Genomic DNA, 22,817 nt, shown 5'->3' on the forward strand with positions numbered 1-22,817 from the left:
TGTTAGTCCAGTAGGTTTAGAACAAAAAATAAATTAAATTAAAAACAAATTTTTATTACAATTTGTTTACCAAGTGGTACACTGTTATCCTGTCATAGATGTGGTGATTTGCGAAAGTTGGCAATGTTTGTACCCTCACTCCTCTCACTTTCACTGTGAGTATGAAAGTACATAAGTGTTATGGTATTCCCTGTTTTTAATACAGATACTGGAAAGCATATATTTTAAATAACGCATTTTTTTCCTTAAAACAATTAAATTATAATTGATGCGTAACTATGTTATCTGAAAATAACATCTTCGAGTATGGAGACATCTCACAACAACTTCAGTCTCATGTTTCTAATGTCACCAGAATTCCTCATTTAAGTTATTGGTTCATGATAATTGTCTTCTAATTTTATGAATTATGTGTGCCTGTTTTTCAGGGTTCCCAGGTGTTACCATATCGGGGTCTTCTTGGGACAAAGGACTTAGGTCACATAGACATGGCTTATCGCGTAATAGCAGATCACATCAGGACGCTGTCTGTTTGTATAGCTGATGGCGTTTACCCTGGAATGTCAGGTGCAGAGTAAGTACTGGGGAACAATACCCAGTTATTACTATTGGGATTTTATCTGCATTGCTTGTATTTTGCTTATTTCCTGCTTCCAGTGTGGATTCACATCAGCTCTGACATTGTAAGTGATACTGAAGTGTTTTAAATACTTTTAATAATCTAATCAAAGCTGATTAGTTGAGTGCAACCCGTATTGTAAGATGCACGATTAAATAGGGGGAAGCTAATTCCTGATTATATGCAACCTCTCTGTTCAGTAGTAAACCCTTCATTACCAACAACCAAAGTCATCCTGAAGATGTCTATTTTTGTCTACATGCTTGTATTTTCGGTATCTCAACAAGCAGGGTTTGTGACTAATTTATATACATATATTTAATTAAATAGTTGCAGAAATATTGAGATTAAACACTATGATTTCACAGTATTCTTTATCTTGCAACATTTCATGTAAGTTGGGAAATACCATTTTGCATGTATCCTCTATCAACATATACACAAAATTACTGTTTTTATCTTTATTGTGTGCTACCCATGTATACCGGGTTTAAAATAAATGTTACATTGATTAAATTTTTTTTTTCCTTAAAAATTTAAACTTGATAATGAAGGATTTATGACTTCTAATGGGACATGCTTTATAATAAGTAAATCTTAGTAGCATATTGTTCTATCGCTAACACAAATTGCTATGATTCCATGAACTTGTAATAATTTCATGGCTACCATGTTGCTGATATTGTCCATTGTAATTGTCAGACAAGCTAATTTGGACCTAAAAAAAATAAACAATCGGTTTCTTTACAACTTAGACTTGTTTTGCGTCGGATCCTGCGCAGAGCTGTCAGATTTTCCTCTGAGATTCTCCGTTGCCCTCCCGGCTTTCTCTCCTCTCTGGTCCCTACTGTTGTACAAATTCTTGTAAGTATAACATGTCTACATCATATTGCATGGTATGATATCTTATCTAAGCAATCAGCTATATTTAGCATTTAGCAGTATATGAAGTAATTTTTTTTGCAAATACAGTACTCTGCCAGTGGCTGACTATGCATTTAGGCATTTAGATGATTAATAAAAAAAGTTACCTTTTTTCCAAGGCAGTATTCTCTCCACAGCTCTGCCAATGCAATGATTCTCATAGAGAAGCCCTACCAATAGTCTCATAGAAGTGTTGAATCAAATGGTTTTGTATTACACGTGCTCACTACCACTTTAAATGCTCATTAAAACTAAGCGAGCAAGAAAAACCCTCACCGCTCTAAGGACTCTTTCTTTTTATTTATTTATTTATTTATAAAATTGCAAATTTCTCTTGAATCCGCACTTTTCTATGGAAAAAAGTGGGTACAACCTGAAGTGCTGACTTGGCTTAAAAGGAGTGAAACATGCAATTATTTGTTCCAGTGCTGGACAGTAAAATAGAGGATAATGTATCAGTAAATCGGACTTAAAGGGATACTATAGTGCCAGAAATACAAAGCTTTTTGTGGATTTGTGCCCAGTTTTTCACTGCATAATCTATGAGTGCATGACACTCTAAACAACTGAGAGTGCTAGACTAACCCACTCTTAGCATTCTCCATCAGGCACTCCCTCCAGGTTGGACAAAATTGGTATTTAATAATGCAGATTAATTAATTCATCATGATCGATTTGGGAGAAGTCTTAGACTGACATAAAATTGGGCATGGCACCCAGAGGTTTTAGGCAACCTAACCTCTACAGTGAGCTGTAGAGGTTATATTGCTTAGTGTGTCCATTTATATTATAAAGAGGCCAGTTCTTTTCATGCCCATTAACCTTTAGTTTTCCTATTTATGGGAAAGTTATAAAATGAGTTTGTTATTGAATCAATGTGATATCATCTCCCTAGATTAGCATGACTTTCATAAAGGTGACACATAGCCAATTCAGTAACACAGGGATACTTGTGCTTGTTTTTTTTTTTATTATTAAAATTATGCACTGCTATATTGAACATCAAACATAAACATTACACTTTAAGTATTTTTGTGTCTAATCTTTTCACAGCAGGAAGCATATCCAATGCTACAGAGGGAACAAGAGCAGGTCAGTCACTTTATTTGTAATGAAAAATCTCATTTTTATTGTTGTTTTATTCTTTATGAGACAATTACATGGCCTAAAGACCTGATGGAATATTTTGTTAATTACAGGCCTGCTCAGGCAATGGTCCATTTATTAACCGTACAAAACAAATTTCAAATTATGTCATCTGTTCTCAACGTTTTTGGTACTCCAAAGCATTTTGTTATATTTGCTCTCTGTTTATTAAGCTGGTGGTAAACTTTGATTTCTTTTACTTTAGATAATGAGCATTCTTAATGAGAACGAAGAAGCATTCCTCACCTCACTCCAACGGGGGAGACGTATTATAGACCGAACACTTCAGCAAGAACAGTCTTCAAATATTTTCCCAGGCAAGTTCTGCCATTATTTTTTAGTGCAAGTGTCTTATGTAAAAATAGTGTTTAATGATTGGCACTATTGTAATGTCAAACACGGGCCCGGATAAAAAAAAAAAAAAAAAGGATCAGAAATATTTGCCCACGAGCATCGCTAGCTGCTCAGTAGCATTCAGTCTCTACTCATGGTAGAAACTGTGCTATGTACATATTCCCAATACGATACTTTGTATAGTGTTCAGATATGAAAAGCACTTGTTTTCAATCAGACACCGAATGCATCCAACTGATTGGTGCAGATTCAGCCAGGCTGACCGAAATCCAACCAGAATTAGTTTTAGTAAATGTGAGAATTTCCATTCCAGTCGGAATTTGTTTAGTGAGTTACTGTGTAAATCTCTTATCTATCACTTGACTGCGAAGTCCACTAATTCATCCAAAATGGTTTGAGATCTAGGCTGTAGTAGTTATGGTGTTGGAATGTTCCCTTAACAACTATTCACTGCACTCCATCTGTTAGACAATGTGCAATCCTATAACTAATTGTCGTCTCCCATCTTTCATTTGCATATTAATCCTTTGTTTGAAATTGTATCAAATACATTGGCAAAATTCAAGGAGATTACATCCACTGGGTATGCTGAGTTATATTTTTACTGACTTTTTCATAGCATGCAATTAAAAGGACCCTGTGGGCTAAATATTGCACACCATATATTTCATGTGCCTTTGATATTGTCACTGCTATTTTTTTTTTTTTATTATTGTGAATTGAATAAAATTCAATATTTAGTGCCTTTTCTTCTGCTTCTATTCCTCTACTTGGGTGTTAGTCTGTCATTTCCTCCTCATATCCAAGTCTTCCAACTGTCAGATTGGTGTCATTCACAGTACCAAGTGATACGTGAAGTGACAGCCATGACTTTCACTGAGAGATAGATCTGTGTAATGCTCATGCAGATGTACCTCCCGTTAATAATTATTCCTATCACTTCATGCTTTGATCACTACTCTGAGTAGCACAAATCACACACAGTGCAAAGCTATCTGGCAAATTGTGACTGGCTTTTGCAGATTGTGATTAATACTATACTGTGACTGTAGCTGAAGTGAAGAATTTTCGTTTCCATTTTTTTAAGTGAGTTCTAACAGATATTTAGTCTGAATGTTGTCATTTGAATTTTCATTTTATTACTCTTGTTACTGTTTCATTTCATGGCCTTTCTCTTTTCTTTTTTTAGTTTTCTCCACTAACAAAAGATTGTGTCTAGCCATGCTGCCTAAAAAACAAGCAATTAACTGAAATTCTATTCTTGTTTGTCAATTAAATCAGCCTATTGGCAACACATAGGAGGTATGCCCTGCTTAAGGGTAGTGTGTGCCTTATTGAACAAATTGTTCCTTTCAATTATTTCATTAGAAAAGGTGCACTTCTTGCGTTAACATCTGCAGTGGTAATATGATCCTAGCGCTAGTTACTTCTGCTACTGCAAGTCTTCTTTGCAATGAACCACTTAGTACATCAGTACACTGACTTGAGATCTGGTCTCAGCAGCAGATGAGTCATCACTAGAACAGTACACTGACTCAATGAGCCTTCACTTTCCCAAAGATTTGTAATCCTTTTGGACCCCCTTTAACCAAAGGCAGTGGTTTCCAAACCAGTCCTCAAGACACGCCTACCAGTCCAGGATATAGGGATTACCCAGCTGTAACTAAGGTGTTTTTAGAAAATAAAAATAAAAATGCCTAAATCCCTAAATCCTGGACTGGTATACGTGTCTTGAGGACTGGTTTGGAATCACTGCCCTAAGGACTCCTGTCAACTTAGCCCCAACCTCCCCTAACCTTCAACACCCCAAATATGAACTCTATAGATAAAGTGATGCATCTATGCTACTGCTGCCACCAGAGTAGGCAGGCAGCATTTAACAGTGGCATCACCATAGCAGTTTTGAGTGTTTAGGTGAGTCATTCCCAGAGACCAGCTCACTTAGCAAGTGAACTAATGAATCCGTTCATGAACCATTTCTTTTTAAGAACAATCTGAAATAAACTGATCTAAGTGAATCCGACTTCCCATTACTAGTGTGCACTGTGAGGAAGTGAAATAATTTTCACCACTAATGTGGTACAGAAAAGCTGTTAGAGTTTGTTCAGTTAAACAGTGGGGAGATATTCCTTTTTCAGCAACCAGACTGTTAAAGGGATCCCAGCACTTGATCAGGCCCCTGATACGATTGGGCTGGTGATAGACATCATATTATTTTAATTTACAAAGCACCGTACTATTCTAGAAATTGCTCTTAAGGTGCCACCAACTTGCATATTGAATGCATTATATGTTGTGAATACCAAAGTTGAACTCATTGCTATTTTGCCTTTTCTAGTGAATGTGGCATGGTCTCTGTACAGAAATCTTGGATTTCCAATGGATCTTATTGGGCTTATGTTGGAGGAGAAGGGAATGTCATTGGATAAGGCTGCTTTGGATCAGCTTGCACTTGAGGAATCAGAGGTAATGTATTTATTTCTGGAATTGCTACATTGCGAATACTAGCAAAATGAATGTAGCCCTACTTCATGTACAGTCATATCTCCCACTAAAAGTAATAAAGAAACCAAGCAAGCTATATACATGTACATAAACTCTTAGTGTGGCTTGAAAAGTGATTAAATATGTTTACATTTTGAAAAGGGCATATTAAGCCTGGGGATTTCAGAGAACGAACCAGAGGCCCTGCTGAGTGCTGATCTGCAGTACTATCAGATTGGTCCTGCATGGTTTAATATTTTTAGTACAAAGTGCACATTTTGATGTTATTTTAATTTCCCATGATTGTGCCCCAAAAGAGCGGTCGACACAAGCGGAAACCAGAATACATCGTATCCAAGATCAGATACAGGCGTGTGAGGTCGAACATAAGAAATAAGAAATTGTTTGGAATGTCCAGGTCAAAGAGAATCTGTGATAGAAACTTATTGCTAAAGACAATGTGCTACGCTGAGTTTTTGTCTGTAGGTGAAATATGCAAAAGAAATGTATGAAGAGAAAGATTTAGTGTGACGTGTCACAAAGAGCGTGGCACCCTCAGAATGAAAGGAAATCAGGTTCACATTGAAGGCTTGGATATCTGAACCTCTTTGGAAAGACACTGGGCAAAGGAGTAAAGAAACCGTGCCTGAAAGTTGGCAGAGAGCTGAAACCTCTTGTCTGGCCAAGTCTCGAGAAAGGAGAGGCGTGAGCTGCCAAGATGGCAGAGCAAAAATCGTGTAGTAAGACTTGTCTAGGGTAAACAAGGAGGAGAGAAAATTGAAGATGACAACTACAGGAACGATAAAAGAATCAACGTGTTCCATGCACTAGCAATGCCAAACTTACAGGGAAGATTGCCTGGTGTCTGGAGTCAAGAGTCCCAGAGTAGGTAACCATAACATTTATAATAAGCCTGACATATCTCAAGAACCCTGGAAAATGTCCAAATGAAAGCCAATCATGAAGTTCCAGTGGGTCAAGATTCCTGTCAGTGTCCCAAAGAAGGCATGGAGAGTGGGGATGCATGCAAATGCCAGGACAATCTCTGGGTACAGCATCCATTTGCTGGAGTCTCTCCAGTAAACAGAGAATCAGTCCGCCACCAGATTGCCTGTTCCTGGAAGATATTCTGCACATATGGAGAGGTTTCTGTCCAGATCAAATTTGTAGAGGTCCTTGGTCTGTTCAGTGATGAGCCTGGATCGAGAGGTACCTAGGCGGTTGATACAGCAAACAACCTACATGTTATCCTTACATAGCACAGAGGTGTGGTCATAAAAATAAATTTAAAAATCTACTTGGGCTAAAGTGGTAGCCCAATCTACTTTGCAGTCATGACAATACAAAATTAAGAATTAGAAAGTTTGGAGACCCTGGAAGAACCCGATCTTCTTCCTGATAAGGAAAATGTTGCACGAGAATACAGGAGGTCCAGAAGCCAGTCCGATTTGAGTGCTTGGTGAGTTAGTTTGCCTCTGCATAAATGACACGGTTTGGAGCAGGAGGAAAAAGTTTAGGAGGGAGGACAAAGCCTATGAGATTACCTGAAACAATTTGCAGGATCCATTGATTGTGAGAGACATTCAGAATGGAAGGCAAATAGTTAACATAACAGCAAGTGGATGATGAGAAAAAGGAGAACTGCTTACTTGTGTTGATTTGCCCTGTGGCTGCAGGAGCCACGTTTCGGGAAGAAGGACCTGTGTTTGTACTTAGGATTGGCAGACTGGAGTAACTCAGAGATTTGGGGTCTGTTGCTTTTAAATGCTGTGTGTTTGGTGACCTGACCACGTGTTTGGCCTGCCCTGGCAGGAAAATTCTGAGTGACATTTGACCTTTATTGAGGAAACTAAACATCACCATATGACTTATGTTATTTGACAAATTTTGCTTAGAAGATCATGCATTGGACAAAGTTCTTGTTCTTCTAGGTTAGTCAGCTTTGGATCTAGATGATATAGAGCCGCTTTGTGGCATTCGGTCGAGATGGCCACATTTGCATTGCCTAACAATCATATAGCATATTATGTCCACTCCATAAGAGTGTGGTAATCTGGTGTAGATCGGCCAGAAACAACGGTTAATATGAAGAGAAGAGTTAAATGGTCTGTAATATTTAGTAACTTGTCTTAGGCTTGAGACTTTAGACTTCAGACCATGTTCCAGGCTTTTTCTTGGGTTCCAGCTGACTTGATCAAAGTACACGTCTATGAGGACAAAATCCTTGGTGGACAGGTCCTCTTTGTGGGCTGTAGCATAGAAGAACTAAGACTGGTGGGAGGAAGCGGTAGCTTCACTGGTCCTTTGCCAGCAGAGAGGCTGCCACTCTTCCACAGTCTTTTGCATGGGAAAACATTAGGGCAGGATTTGTGATAAGCCCATGGAGTGGTCACCAGATGGCTGCAGTGAAAGTGAAGCATCAGGGCATTAATGGTATCTCACCCTATGTTGTGAATAGGAAGCTATTTGTAGGCTGAGAGCATCAGACTGCAACAGAAATAACTAGGCTGAACTGATAGGTACCAGATTCAAGATTTTGTGGTTAAACTGTTAACGCTTTAACACCTTGAGGTAAGTCGGCACCTATAAACCACCTCACACCAAACAATTAATAACTTAATTGTTACAGTTATGGTGCCTGGAGTGTTCCTTTAAGGTAAGAAGACGCCCAGGAACTCTTGGCACCATGATAACTTAATTAAGATGAAATTGTCATGGTGCCCACAGTGTTCCTTTAACACTGAGGTGTTTTTTCATTCATAATTTTAGTCAATCTTTTATCAATAGTTAAGTTTTGAACCGTAAAACATCAAGATAAATAATTTTGAACAATTATTCACCTTTTTTGTTAGTACCGGAGATAACACCTAAGCACAATTTACGAAGTGTCTGTGTTTTATATGTCCCCTTGTATTGTGTGCAGAAGAAAGTGAGGAACCAGCAGGTGGATGATGCTGAGACTGGTCTAGAACTGGATGTACACTCCTTAAATGAGCTACATCGTGCAGGGATACCACCCACTGACGATTCCCCAAAATATGCATATTCCATGGGGGCTGATGGGAGATATGGTAAGCCATTTTCAAGTTTTGCAACAAAAAATTAAATACGTACATATAAATTAAGAAATGTATATTTTTAATAGTAAAGAGTTATTTATTTTCCAAAATGCCAATCTGATTTTTCTCTTTAGATAAACAAGTTGATAATGGTGCTAATATCCTACCAGTAAAGCATCCAGACCTTCTTTTTTTTGTTTTTGTTTTTTGAATGGGACATAGAAGGGATGTCTTTTTAATCAGGGAGGGGCTGATTACCTAAATGTCGCTCCACTTCTTGTAATATATTTTTGAAATCTTCAATTTCCCTAATGAATTTTTGTAGACCATTGCCTTTTTTTATTATTGATTGAATTTTCATAAACCTACTAGCAAGTTTAGGTCCAGAGTCGGGTGAAACCTGAATAATTTAACCCTCTTCAAATAATGTGTACAGTTGTGTCATTCTGAAAGTAACACCTAGCCATTCTCACCCTGCAGTGTTTAGTCCATGCCAGGCCACCATACTCATGCTCTATAAAGACCAGACCCTGCACTCTGAGATCGGAAGGGGTGTGTCCTGTGGTGTCATTTTCAATCAGACCAATTTCTATGCAGAGCAAGGAGGACAGTCCCATGATGAGGGATACTTTGTGCATCAGGGTGCTCAGGTAAGATTGTAACGCCTTCATATTTTTGGTTTCTAACTTGTTATATAGCCACATGCCACCATAACAATGACAAATGAAACAAGGTAAAAATGTTTCCATACAAATAAACATGCTGCAGACAATGCAGTTAAAACAGAAGACAATGAAATGCACATGGGTTGACTGTGCAATTTAACTTATAAAAATGTGGCACAAACCAATCAAAAATACAGCTAAAACAGGGAATGTCTAACACTGTATATTAATCAATCTGCTTTCTATAATGTATAAATGTAGGGAGATGAAGTTTGTGATATGGTCTTACTCATACTTCAGAGCATCAGCTTGCTCTAATATAAGGATTGGTGAGTTGCTAAATAGAACATGTTAGTGAAATGTTTGTGTTCATGTATTTACGTCTATCCTTGAGTAACAAGTGGACAGACACTTTTTGCCTGCCCACTGGTTAAAAAAAACCCTGGTTGGGGTTGAGTTACAATAATGCATGTATTCCACTGTTGTAAAAAGCCCAGATTTATATTGCCTCAGAGTAGAACAGTAGCAAACATCTAGACCTTTGCCAGACATTTGAGAAACGATCGGGTCAAATTACAGATGTGCCAGTTTAAAATTCACAATTTTCACTGATTGATTTAATGGGACCATACTTTTCTTTACGACAAATTAGTAGCTCCTGGCTGCACTTTATCCCCATTATGACATTCCGTTTGTTAAAGGGGACACTCCAGACACCATAGCAACTTCATTTAAATAAAGTTGTTATGGTGTCAGGGCGCCCTTACGCACTTTCTTACATAGTTACATAGTTACATAGTTACATAGTTAGATAGCTGAAAAGAGACTTGCGTCCATCAAGTTCAGCCTTCCTCACACCTGTTTTTTGCTGTTGATCCAAAAGGAAAAAAAAAAAAAAAAAAAAAAAAAACCCAGTTTGAAGCACAATTTTGCAACAAGCTAGGACAAAAAAAAAAAAAAAAAAAAAAAACAAAACAAAAAAAAACCTTCTTGACCCCAGAATGGCAGTCAGATTTATCCTTGAATCAAGCAGTTATTACCCTACATTGAAATATTATATCCTTGAATATTCTGTCTTTGCAAGTATGCATCTAGTAGCTGTTTGAACATCTGTATGGACTCTGATAGAACCACTTCTTCAGGCAGAGAATTCCACATCCTGATTGTTCTTACAGTAAAAAAACCTTTCCTTTGCCTTAGACGAAATCTTCTTTCTTCCAGTCTAAACGCATGGCCTCGTGTCCTATGTAAAGTCCGGTTTGTGAATAGATTTCCACACAATGGTTTGTATTGGCCCCGAATATATTTGTATAATGTTATCATATCCCCTCTCAGGCGACGTTTTTCTAAACTAAATAGGTTTAAATTTGTTAACCTTTCTTCATAGCTGATATGTTCCATTCCTTTTATTAATTTTGTAGCCCGCCTCTGCACTTTTTCTAGTGCCATGATATCCTTCTTTAGAACAGGTGCCCAAAATTGCACAGCATATTCAATATGTGGTCTTACCAGTGATTTATAGAGAGGCAAAATGATATTCTCGTCCCGAGAATGAATGCCCTTTTTCATGCATGACAATACCTTACTGGCCTTGGCCACTGCTGATTGACATTGCACATTGTTGCATAGTTTGTTGTCTATAACAATTCCCAAGTCCTTTTCGTGTGTTGTTATCCCTAATTCACTTCCATTAAGGGTATACGTTGCTTGTGTATTCTTTACGCCGAAGTGCATAACTTTGCATTTTTCAACATTAAATTTCATCTGCCATTTGAGTGCCCAGTCCTCCAGTCTATCTAAATCCTTCTGCAGCAAAGTAATATCTTGCTCACATTGTATTATTTTACAAAGTTTTGTGTCATCTGCAAACACTGAAACATGACTTTCAATGCTGTCTTCAAGATCATTTATAAAAATGTTAAATAGAAGGGGTCCCAGAACAGACCCCTGAGGGACACCACTTGCCACCTCTGTCCAGCTTGAAAATTTACCATTAACGACAACTCTTTGTATTCTGTTTTTAAGCCAATGTTCTACCCAAGAACAAGCATTTTCATCGAGACCGATTTCCTTGAGTTTGAACACTAATCTTTTGTGTGGAACTGTATCAAATGCCTTGGCAAAATCCAAATAGATCACATCCACTGCAACACCCTGATCTATAATTCTACTTACTTCTTCGTAGAACGCAATCAAGTTAGTTTGACACGACCTGTGCTTCATAAAACCGTGCTGATTTTTGCTGATAACCATATTCTTCTCAAGGAATTCTTGAATATTATCCCTTAATAACCTTTCAAATATTTTACCAGCCACAGAAGTTAAGCTCACAGGTCTATAATTTCCAGGCAAGGATTTTGAACCCTTTTTGAATATAGGAACCACATCTGCCTTCCTCCAATCCTCCGGAACACTTCCTGAAAGAAAAGAATCTTGAAAGATTAAAAACAGAGGTTCACTTATTTCTACACTTAGTTCCTTAAGTACACGTGGATGGATACCGTCAGGCCCTGGAGCTTTGTTTATATTAACTTTCTTTAGTTGCTGCAGCACATTACCTGATGGGTATGGATGTTTCAGGTAGATCCTCAACTGGTTTAGTAAAACAAAATCATTTTAATGAAATAATGCAGGAAATATTACAAGAAACTCAACCAATTACCCAGGAATTGACAAAGCAGTATTTAGGGAAAGAATTAAAGTAAATTAACAAAAAATGAGTCAATGGAATTTGAACTAAAAAGTGTAATGGATGATTGCACACTATTAAAGAAGAAGCTACACGATTTGGAAGAAAAATCGATTGACATGGAGGACAGAATGCGCAGAAAAAAATAGAGAATTAGAGGTATAAATGAGAATCTAGATCCCAATTTATTATCAGAATTCTTATTGGATCTATTTAAAAACATGGGAGTTTCAGAAGCACAGAAGGAAGACATAATAGAACGAGCACATAGAACAGTAAAACCCAAGGGAATCTCAGAATCCCCTCCAAGAGAGATAATTGTTCGATTTTCATCTTTCTATGTCTGGCAAAAAATCCTCCAAACTTCAAGAAATTTCAAATCCAATGAGGAAAAATATAAAAATCTGCTCTTCTTTCAAGATATATCTAACGGCATAAGGAAAAAGATATATGCTTTTTAAAGACTTAAATATAATATTGAGATCCAGACAAATCAAATATACCTGGTGATTTCCTACTAAATTATTTTTGTGGCATGAAAATCAGCGATACATCATACATAAAGTTGAAGAAGGCCACAAATGGTTAGAGGCACATCCAGCAAAATAGAAAGAAGTTCCAAGAATTAAAGGAAATTATTTATTTATTTGTTTTCCTACCTTACTCTCATCATTTTTTTTTTTTTTTAATTCTTTATTTTTGTTGTGCAGGTAGGTACAAAGCATAGTCATGCGCCACAACAGCGAACGATTACATATAAACATAAATAGGGTGAACAATGGCATGTGAAACTTGCACATTTTGTTTAAAAGGTATAGTTAACAAAGCAGGTACGTCTAAACTATAGACTATTAGTGAACGTGCAGGTTGGCATCGTCCTGGCTTCCGTGGACCTCAGAATTGCACGTAAGATAAAAAACAATAAGATGGTGTCAGCATTTGTGTCTTTCAACTATGTTGTGTCGTGATGATCGTTGTGTTAAGTAATAAGTATTTGTTGTGTGACTACTCGTTGGTTAACCCATTTTGTAAGTTGCTAGCCCGAGTGATGCTCTTCAGTGAGTGCGAGGGTAGTCATGGACTTGTCGGTCTGGGATGTCCCCTAGGACGTTGGCATGTCCTGACTAGAGTTGGGTGCGGTAGACTGCTATTTAAAAAATAATGTAAAAAAAACGCATAACAGATAAAAAGCATTAACAGTTAAAGTAAATTTGACGCCCCTCCGGTTAAGGTCGTGTTGAGCCTGCAATATGTGGCAGTGTGTTGTGACTAGGGGTGGGGTGGGGGTGGGGGGGGTTAGCATTCGCTGTGTAGCCTATCCGTCTGGGTGTGTGTTAGCTTCTTTGAGCTAGGTAAATATGTAGTGAACATTGTAAGAAACAAATATCGCATCAGAGACATGTTTCAAAGGTTAAGAGAAAATTTAACAAAGGTAAGGAACAAAGTAAACAAACTATGTGAGGATCTGCTGGGGTTGGCTGGTAATAGTCCCGTTTCACCTTGTTTCCAGGGTAGGACTTAAGTTGCCGTTGCCGCGCCGGCGCTGGCTGTCGCTCGTTGTGGGACAAATGGGGTGATTTTAGTGGGGTCCCATCTGCGTGATACCGCTGGGGCCTTCTCCCGTCTGGGGGGTCCCAGACAGTCCCGTGTGAGGCCGAGTGCCTCCAGTAAGGTATCCGCCTCGGACAGTTCATGTATTGAGTAGGTGGCTCCTCCGTGCATGACCAGGGGTGTCCGCCAGGTGTATCTGATGCTGCGGTCTCTGAGGAGGGTGGTTAGTGGCTGGAGCGTTCTTCTCCACTCCATCGTGCTCCCGGAGATGTCCGTGTAAAATGTAAGTCCCATGTTCTCGAAGGAGTATTGGGTGGTACCCTGCAGGGCCGCAGTCACTGCCGTTTTGTCTTTCATGGTTTGGAAGCGGATTATCAAGTCCCTTGAGGCCTCCGCTGGGGCCTTCCTCGGCTTAGGTATGCGGAACACACCATCCAGAGTGACGGCCTTGGCGTGCTTGGGAGTCGGCAGCGCTGCCAGCAGGCGTCTCACCACATGAGGGAGTTCAGCCTCCGGGGTTTCATCAGGTATTGCTCGTATTTTAAGGTTCTTGCGCCGTCTTTGATCTTCCAGGGCGGCAAACCTCTTCTCGGTGTTTGCTTGCTGGCACTGGAGGTCTCTCACCATGTTTTCCAGTGTCGCAATCTTCTGTGCCTGTACGTCTGAGGAGGTCTCTAGCGTGCCTAACCTTCCCACTAGGCCTGTGATATCTGTGCGGAGTGAGGCCACATCGGCCTGGAGATTCCTTTGGAGGCCTGTGAGTAGGTCTTTCAGTTCCCCCATCGTGACCGGTTGGGAGTCTGGGCTTTATGTATGATATTACATGGCATGTAGGAAACATGGCAAATATAAATACTGATAAATATCTTGAAATGTTCTGAAGTCCCCTATACATTTTTTTCCTCTTATACTTCTTTATTTGGAGGAATTTATATAAACCTTGACTCAAAGAATCTATGCAGTATAACTCATGTTTAATTATATCTAAGACTATAATAGTAATATATTGCAGATTATAAAAGGGATAAGAGTTAAATAATAATATTACGGTACTCTTATTTGAGGGATTTGTTTAAAATGTTTAATGAAAGAACCTATGCAGTATAATATATGCCTAATTATATCATATATAAATTATATAATATTGTATCTTATAAAAAGGACAAGAGTTAAATCATAATATAATATATAATTCTCCTTAGAGAAGGAGGGTATGTTAAATGGGATACAGTATGATGGGGATACATGGAGGGGAAGGATTAAATGAGGAAAAATTAATTTAAAGACAAATGCTACTTGGTTTATGGTAAAACAAAAGGGATAAAATAATTTATGTAGCATAATCTATGCCTATTATTTTATTAATCTGACAGCATGATATTAGAGGTTTTAAAAGGGATAGTCCCTGAGAGTGGGTGTGTATATATATATATATGTATATATATATATATATAAATAATAATAAAAAAATATATATTCTCCTTGTACCATCAAAGAGTTATCGGATATAGAGACATCTCCTTGTCTCGCCTAAGCTCACAATATATATATAATTTTTTATTTTTTCTTCTTTAGCATTGTCGTTATTATTTGGGTAATAGAGCAGATAAAATAATGACTAATCAACTTAAAAAACGTGTATATATATATATATAAAGGATAGAATATTCAAAATAACTGAAGAGGATAAGGAATACACTAACCAAGAACATATAGGGTGAATGTTTAACATTTTTTATTCAGAACTATAATATCTCGGATCAGTTAAAAGATAGGGAACAAATAAGAAAATATCTATTTGACTCTAAATTAAAACGATTTATCTAATGAACAGTCCAACTGTTTGGATGTCCCTATTGAATATAAATAATTTATGAGTGCAATTAGAACTCAGAAGCCTTATAAGGCATCCGGCCCTGACAGATTCCCAGAGGAATTTTACGAAAAAATGTCTATACTTGATGGGTATATTTAAGGAGGTCAGAGAATCTGGATCCTTTCCCACTAATATGCTTCAAGCATTTATTCTACCTATTTTAAAGACAGGTAAAAAGGCGGTAAAACTATCTAATTATAGACCTATTTCCTTGATTAATACAGATACAAAGATATATTCTGCTATTGATGCACGTTTAAAAAATATATGTCCAATTCTTATACAAAAAGATCAGGTTGGATTTGTTAAACGACAATCTAACGATAATACAAGGAAAATAATTTCTGTCTAGTCTGTAGAAGTATGTTTTGTATTTTTATGTGTATCGATTTGTCAAATTCTTATTCATAATGGTGGTCTGTATGGTATGAATAATGATTTAATGCTTGACCTTCTATATTGATATGTAGAAAATTGTTTGACATAGTTGAGTATTTGTCAAAAATAAATAAAAATGATTAACTTAAAAAAAAAAAAAAAGGAATAGAACTTGCAAAGGCTGTAGACAAGAAATTTGCAGCTTTTGCAAGCGGTTTTAGATTTACTGCTAATTAGCACATGCACATTTAAATGCATACATGTTTCTATTGGGGCATTTATTTATTTATATTTTTTATTTGGGCAGTGGAGTGTCCCTTTAAAACATTACAAACAGTATAATGATGAATGGGAGAACAGTGTACCAGGGACTTTAAACATTATAACAACTTTAGTGTGATGAAGCAGTCATAGACATTTTATTATGTGGAAATATGCAGTTTCTCATATATTAAGCAATTATTTAATATACGGTAGGTATAGCCATTTTAAAAATGTATGTTTACATTTTAGAATATATATACACTTTTTAGACTTTCCACTAAAATGTGCGCATCTTCTTGAAATTGAATTGTTTTAAAAGCATGGAGAATTTAGTGACTGAGGAAGTGTTATGAAAAGTGATAAAAAGGGGAAGTATGGACCTGAAGTACTTGATTGTTTTTCTTTTTGCGTTTTTTTTTTTTTCTCATCATTGTGGGCCATCTTCAGTCTCCTTTCTTCGAAACTAATTTGTGCTATATTTGGAAAAACAATCTGTCATAAACAATCAGCCCTGTTGATGTTCCTGTTAGGGATATATTTTATTTGTGGATTTGTACAAAGGTGATGGATTGCCTGCATCTCCCAGGGTTAACGTGTCTAATATGACAGAGAGCTAAATGTGATCTAGCAATGCACATGTCATCTGGAGTTTTTTCCCCTGCAGGACTTGATGTTCCCAGTGGAATCAGTGAGGTTATCTGGTGGCTACGTTGTGCACAAAGTTACAACTTCAGAAAAACTGCAGATTGGAGACAAGGTCCTGCTCTTTCTGGATGAGGTACTAAGTGGTTGTGAGAAACACTGATTAGTCCACCTCTTGGTGGCTGATATTGATGTCCTCCACTGTATCATATACCCTGGAGTGTGACTTGATGCTAATTATAAAAACAACAGATTAATATGCTCGGACTCTCATTTGTTCTTATCTCACAGGCACAACGCCTTTCCTGCATGATTAAGCACACTGCCACTCACTTGCTGAACTTTGTCTTGAGTCGGGTCATAGGGGAGAGTACAGCCCAGAGAGGATCACATGTCACAGCAGAACGCCTGCGGTTTGATTTCAGCGTTAAGGTAAGAATGGGATTCCTAATATAAAGAATAGTAAAAGAGAAAAGCAAAGAAAGAAAATTCTGGTTTATAAAAATCTGCATTTCTGTGTATGTCATCAGTTTGTGCATGGAGATTCATGGTATCGTTGTCTCCTTGACCCACGAATGTGTTTTTTTGTTGTTGTTTTTTAAATATTGATAGGGGTATTTACTAAAGTAAACTGCATTGTTTTAAATTAAATAAGAATTTTAGGTTTAAGGCCAAAGTAGTCCAACTGGAAAAATTACCCTTAGTCGACAATGCTTCATGTAGAGCTCTTTTTGATCATATATTTGAAGTTCACTTCATTTTTCTGACAGTTCTCACAATAGCGAATAGCCCTCGGTGCTTTAATGTTGCTCTGGACTTCAGAGTCTAACCATAAAATGAAAACTGCAGCCCACTGGAATAGTTAAAGTTGATGTTTCTTCTACTGAACAGTGTTTATAGATCAGGATTTCTTGTGTTGTGTCCTAATAATGTCACATAGAACCTACATTAAATCTTTGAGTTTTCTACACTCCATTGCCACACTATGTTGTCACTATTTGTTAGGTTTTTGTCTGTCATTTCTACTAGGCCCCTATTACAACCCAGCAGTTACAGGAAGTGGAGCACGAGCTGCAGAAAATTATTGCACGTAATGAACAAATCCACACTGCACATGTAGCACTCGGAGATGCCAAAAGTGTCAAAGGACTCCGTACTGTGGATGAGGTATTTCTATTCTTCCCCAGTATTAGGGTGATTTATATTTTTAGAAAATATTCAGGGATACAGTTTTTTTAGAGTAATTGAAATTACAAATAAATAATTTAGGGGAAAAAGTCATCAATACTTTTCATTAAATCAGGTGATCTCAGTACAGAATTAAAATTTTGCACAATTTGGGGCAGTATGTAAGTATCTGCTACATACTGCAGGGTTGTTTGAATGTACCAATCATTAGAGCCACATTATATATTGGGAAACAAATATCCACCAGATTCATAGGAAAAGGTGAATAGATATCTCTGATGCATCTTTGCAAACCAGATGCTTAAATATTACTTTTCCCATTTTACACATGCAAGCATAACATTACTGATGTAACATGTCATGTTCATTTTGTTGTCTACAGGAAACTGCCAAACAGTTGCCTGTGGATGTGAGGCTATAACATTTGGTTCTAAGCATATTTTATATTGTTTTCTCATTTCTCTTAAAAGGACACAATAGTTACCCCGACTACTTCATCACATTGAAGTGGTCTGGGTGCAATGTCCCTGTCCCTGTCCCACTTAGTCCTGCAATGTAAATCATTGCAGTTTCTGAGAAAGTGCACTTATTACCTTGCAGGACTAAGACTGCCTTTAGAGGCACTTCCTTGATGCTAGGTGATTCCGTGTCTCCTAAATGACGCAAGGCAATGCTTTCCTATGGAGGGGGCCTAATGCACTTGCAGCGCATTTGCAATAGCCCCTTAGTCGGATAACGTTGGAGGAGGCGGAGTACCGACCCAGCTCCGAGGGACAGATTTGTATTCCTAACACTGTCAAATCCCTTTAAATGTATTTTCCTTATTTTTTTTTATTTTATTTCTGTATATTCTAAACAATTTAACTGTCTTAACTTTTATCCTGTATAGCTGAATTATACATTCCACTCTATTACCTTCTTTATTTCCTGACATCATTTAATTTTGTATTTCTTCTCATGCCTGCAGGTTTACCCTGATCCAGTGCGTGTGGTATCTGTGGGTGTTCCTGTACACAGTTTGCTGAAGCCAGACTCACAAGCTGCCACGCAGACATCAGTAGAGCTTTGCTGCGGCACGTAAGTATTTTTACCATCTCACCTACTGCTCTATTACAAGTATTTGTATGATTGTTTTAGTCCTTTTTAGAATAATTCCTTAAATCACTCACAAGTCCTACTCTATATTATTTATTTACTGTATTCTTTACACACAGACACTTGCACAGGACAGGGGCCATTGAGGATCTGGTGTTAATTTCAGAACGGCAACTAGTAAAAGGTGTCTCTCGTCTGATTGCTGTCACAGGAAAAGATGCCAAGCAGGTCTGTGACTTTGAAGCCTGCCCCTTTTACCTCTTTATAAATTTGCTCATAATACTGAGGCTGAGCCCACAGCTATTCTATATACTGTGTATACAGGTTTAATTTACTGAGTGTGTCCCCTCTATACTGTATAATTTTGCCAGCAACACATAGACGGTCTCTCTACCCTATGTTGAAATGTTCTTTATGTTTTAACAGTGTTGCTTCAATCCATACTGAAATAATTGTTATTCCTGCAGGCAAGAGAAACCGGAAAGGAGCTGTCAGTAGAAGTGGAATCCATCACAGAACGCCTTCGGATAAAACCTACTACACTTGATGAAGCATTTCGTCTCTCAAGGGAAGTAGGGGCTCTTTCAAATGTGAGTGTAGACCGCTGCTCTGACATTTCCCAAGGAAAAACTACTTTGTTTCTTCTGAAAATAAAGAAATGGAGATAATGAGTGGTCCCTTTTATGTACTAAGTGTACCAGCTAGATTTACTTTTTTTTTTTTTTTATTAATTATGTTCTGTATTCGAAAGTTATTAGTTTTTCACAATATGTAAAACATCACTAAAAACTACATATCTACGGAAAATACATATTATTACAATAGCTGTGTTATACAGTATTTTGTAAGGACCTAGACTGTAGACAATTTGGATGCGTGCCACCGATGGTCCAACAGAGATTAAAGGGCATATTTTTAATAGCTTATAACTTGCTACACCAAATCTTATCGAAAGTCAGGGGGTAATTTGTAAAGTGAGAGAGTACTATATTTAATCGGTTATCCTGGAAGGCCACATTTAAAATCATCGGATTGCAAGTTAAAGTGTGAGGGCTTTTCAATTAAGGTCCCTATCCATGGAAGCCACCTTTATTCAAAGACTGAGCTTTCTCCTAATTGAAAATAAATGCCCCTTTCCATATTAAATTGATATTTAAGTTGGGAGAGGACCTGAGGCCAGTTAGGCATAGTTTGTTGTAACCAATGTCTTGATAGAACTACTTTTGTTGCCATTATAGTTGTATTATTAGATATCTTTTTGGTAATGGAAATTTTGATATATTAAAATGAAATAGAGCTGTCATAAAATTTGGATCCAAGTCTTCTAGAACCAGAACAGGGAATTTATTTTATGGCCCTACTCCATAAAGGACTGATCAATACACAGTCCCAGCAGATATCCAACATAACTTTGAGTTGTTAGAATTCATTTTATTTAAAATATTTGGAACCACGTTCCATTGATGCAGTATCTTATAATGGGGTTTCAACAATATTCAGACAGTGAATTTATTTTTTTCACCTCTAGTATGGATTTAAATGACATGTCAGGCTGTGTAGTATATCCAATTTCTTTGTCCCAATTTTAGGCTCTAGGTTTAAGTTCGACCTCTTCCAGGTTCATAATCTCATAGCACTATGCTATGGAACTAAATTTTATTTCATTTTTAAATAAATCATTTATTTTTTGATTTAATACATTTATCTCTATTATCAAATGGGAAGCCAGATAATTATTTACTCTTAGGTTATTAAAGATCTAATTTGAAGGAAGGGTAATGGACTGCTGTAATTGCGGGAAAGATTTTATAGTATTTCCCTCTATATTATCTATTATTGTAAGTGGGACATGTCTTAGCCAATACTTTAACTGCAGATCCCCAACAGTTTGTTCAATTGTTTTAAATTTTATAAAGTAGTTTATTTATTTTCTCATAGTCCATCCAATAAGAATATAATTATTTTAAATGTGGGCACTCAATTTTTGTAAGGAAGCTATTCCCAGCCTTCTTATCGAGCTAAATCAGATCAGCAAGGTCTCATTTAGTTTATTTAACCCCTTAAGGACTCAGCCAAATGTACACGTTGTGAACAGAACAAAACGTAAACAAAACCTGGCATTTGCGCTTTATGTCTGTCCAACCGTAATTCACCTCTTTCATATTAAATGCACCCCCCCCTTATTATATATAATTTTATTCAGGGGAAACAGGGCTTTCATTTAATATCAAATATTTAGCTATGAAACAGAATTTAATATGAAAAAAATATAAAAAAATGGGAGAAAATAAGATTTTATTTTTATTTTTTTAGTTCTACATGACATTTTAACTGTCAATGTCATAATACTGTTTGCTTTTACTGCAATAAAATACACATATTTGTATTCAGCAAAGTCTCACGTTTAAAACAGTACCCCCTATGTACAGGTTTTATGGTGTTTTGGGAAGTTACAGGGTCAAATATAGCGTGTTACATTTGAAATTGAAATTCGCCAGATTGGTTACGTTGCCTTTGAGACTGTATAGTAGCCCAGGAAATAAATTTACACCCATAATGGCATACCATTTGCAATAGTAGACAACCCAAGGTATTGCAAATGGGGTATGTCCAGTTTTTTTTAGTAGCCATTTGGTCACAAACACTGGCCAAAGTTAGCGTTAGTATTTGTTTGTGTGTGAAAAATGCAAAAAACGCCAATTATGGCCAGTGTTTGTGACTAAGTGGCTACTAAAAAAGACTGGATATACCCCATTTGCAATACATTGGGTTGTCTACTATTGCAAATGGTATGCCATCATAGGGGTAATTTTCATTCTTGGGCTACCCATAGGGTCACAAAGGCAACGTAAGCAATCTGGTGAATTTTAATGTGAAAAAAATGAAACACAAGCCTTATATTTGACGCTGTAACTTTTGAAAACACCATAAAACCTGTACATGAGGGGTACTGTTGTACTCGGGAGACTTCGCTGAACACAAATATGTGTGTTTCAAAACAGTAAAAAGTATCACAGCAATAATATCGTCCGTGTAAGTGCTGTTTGTGCGTGAAAAATGCAAACAACTTCACTTTTACTGGCGATATCATCGTTGTAATATATTTTACTGTTTTGAAACACTAATATTTGTGTTCAGCGAAGTCTCTCGAGTAAAGCAGTATCCCCCATGTACAGGTTTTATGGTGTCTTGGAAAGTTATAGGGTTAAATATAGTGCTAGCAAATTAAATTCCCTATACTTTCGGCATGGGTTGTCAGGCAGGTCCCGCTAATTGTAACTAATTAGGATACCTAATTATGTAAAAATATAACATAAATATATGTGTAGAATTAATATATGTGTGTATATATATATATATATATATATATATATACATATGTGTATATATATATATGTGTATATGTGTGTGTGTATATATATATATGTGTATATGTGTGTGTGTATATATATATATATACATTTTTTTAAAATATTTGTATTTATATATAGGTATATATATATAGTGATATATACGTGTATATATATATATATTTTGTTCTACGTATATTTTGATATAAATATATATATATTAATATCACAATACAGTTAGAACGAAATAACACACATCTATATATTTTGTAACTATTTTTTAATTATTATTTATTTTTTTACGTATTTACATTTTTTATATATATATATATATATATTTAATCAGTATCAGTCTACGTGTAATTTGATATTAATATATATATATATATATATATATATATATATATATAATAATATAATATATATATATAATAGTAAAATACACCTTGACAGTAGAGATGTCCCGAAATATTCGCCAGCGAACATAGCTTGTTCGCGGTCGCCGCGGCGGGCGAACATATGCGATGTTCGGT

The 22,817-nt window shown here is 36.7% G+C and overlaps 1 protein-coding gene across 1 annotated transcript in view; it reads left to right on the top strand.

Annotated features, from left to right (window-relative positions):
- LOC134587341 (alanine--tRNA ligase, mitochondrial-like) overlaps window positions 1-22,817 on the top strand; it is a 64,058-nt gene that overhangs the window by 24,643 nt on the left and 16,598 nt on the right. The window contains exons 6-18 of the mRNA XM_063443641.1: window positions 429-574; window positions 1,375-1,483; window positions 2,597-2,635; window positions 2,895-3,006; window positions 5,382-5,509; window positions 8,451-8,598; window positions 9,067-9,236; window positions 16,674-16,787; window positions 16,943-17,083; window positions 17,681-17,818; window positions 18,807-18,916; window positions 19,054-19,162; window positions 19,402-19,524. Of these exons, the coding sequence (XP_063299711.1) occupies window positions 429-574; window positions 1,375-1,483; window positions 2,597-2,635; window positions 2,895-3,006; window positions 5,382-5,509; window positions 8,451-8,598; window positions 9,067-9,236; window positions 16,674-16,787; window positions 16,943-17,083; window positions 17,681-17,818; window positions 18,807-18,916; window positions 19,054-19,162; window positions 19,402-19,524 (1,587 nt within the window). The remainder of the gene's footprint in view (window positions 1-428; window positions 575-1,374; window positions 1,484-2,596; window positions 2,636-2,894; window positions 3,007-5,381; window positions 5,510-8,450; window positions 8,599-9,066; window positions 9,237-16,673; window positions 16,788-16,942; window positions 17,084-17,680; window positions 17,819-18,806; window positions 18,917-19,053; window positions 19,163-19,401; window positions 19,525-22,817) is intronic.

Source organism: Pelobates fuscus, chromosome 2 (genome assembly GCF_036172605.1).
Source record: "Pelobates fuscus isolate aPelFus1 chromosome 2, aPelFus1.pri, whole genome shotgun sequence".
NCBI lineage: Eukaryota > Metazoa > Chordata > Amphibia > Anura > Pelobatidae > Pelobates > Pelobates fuscus.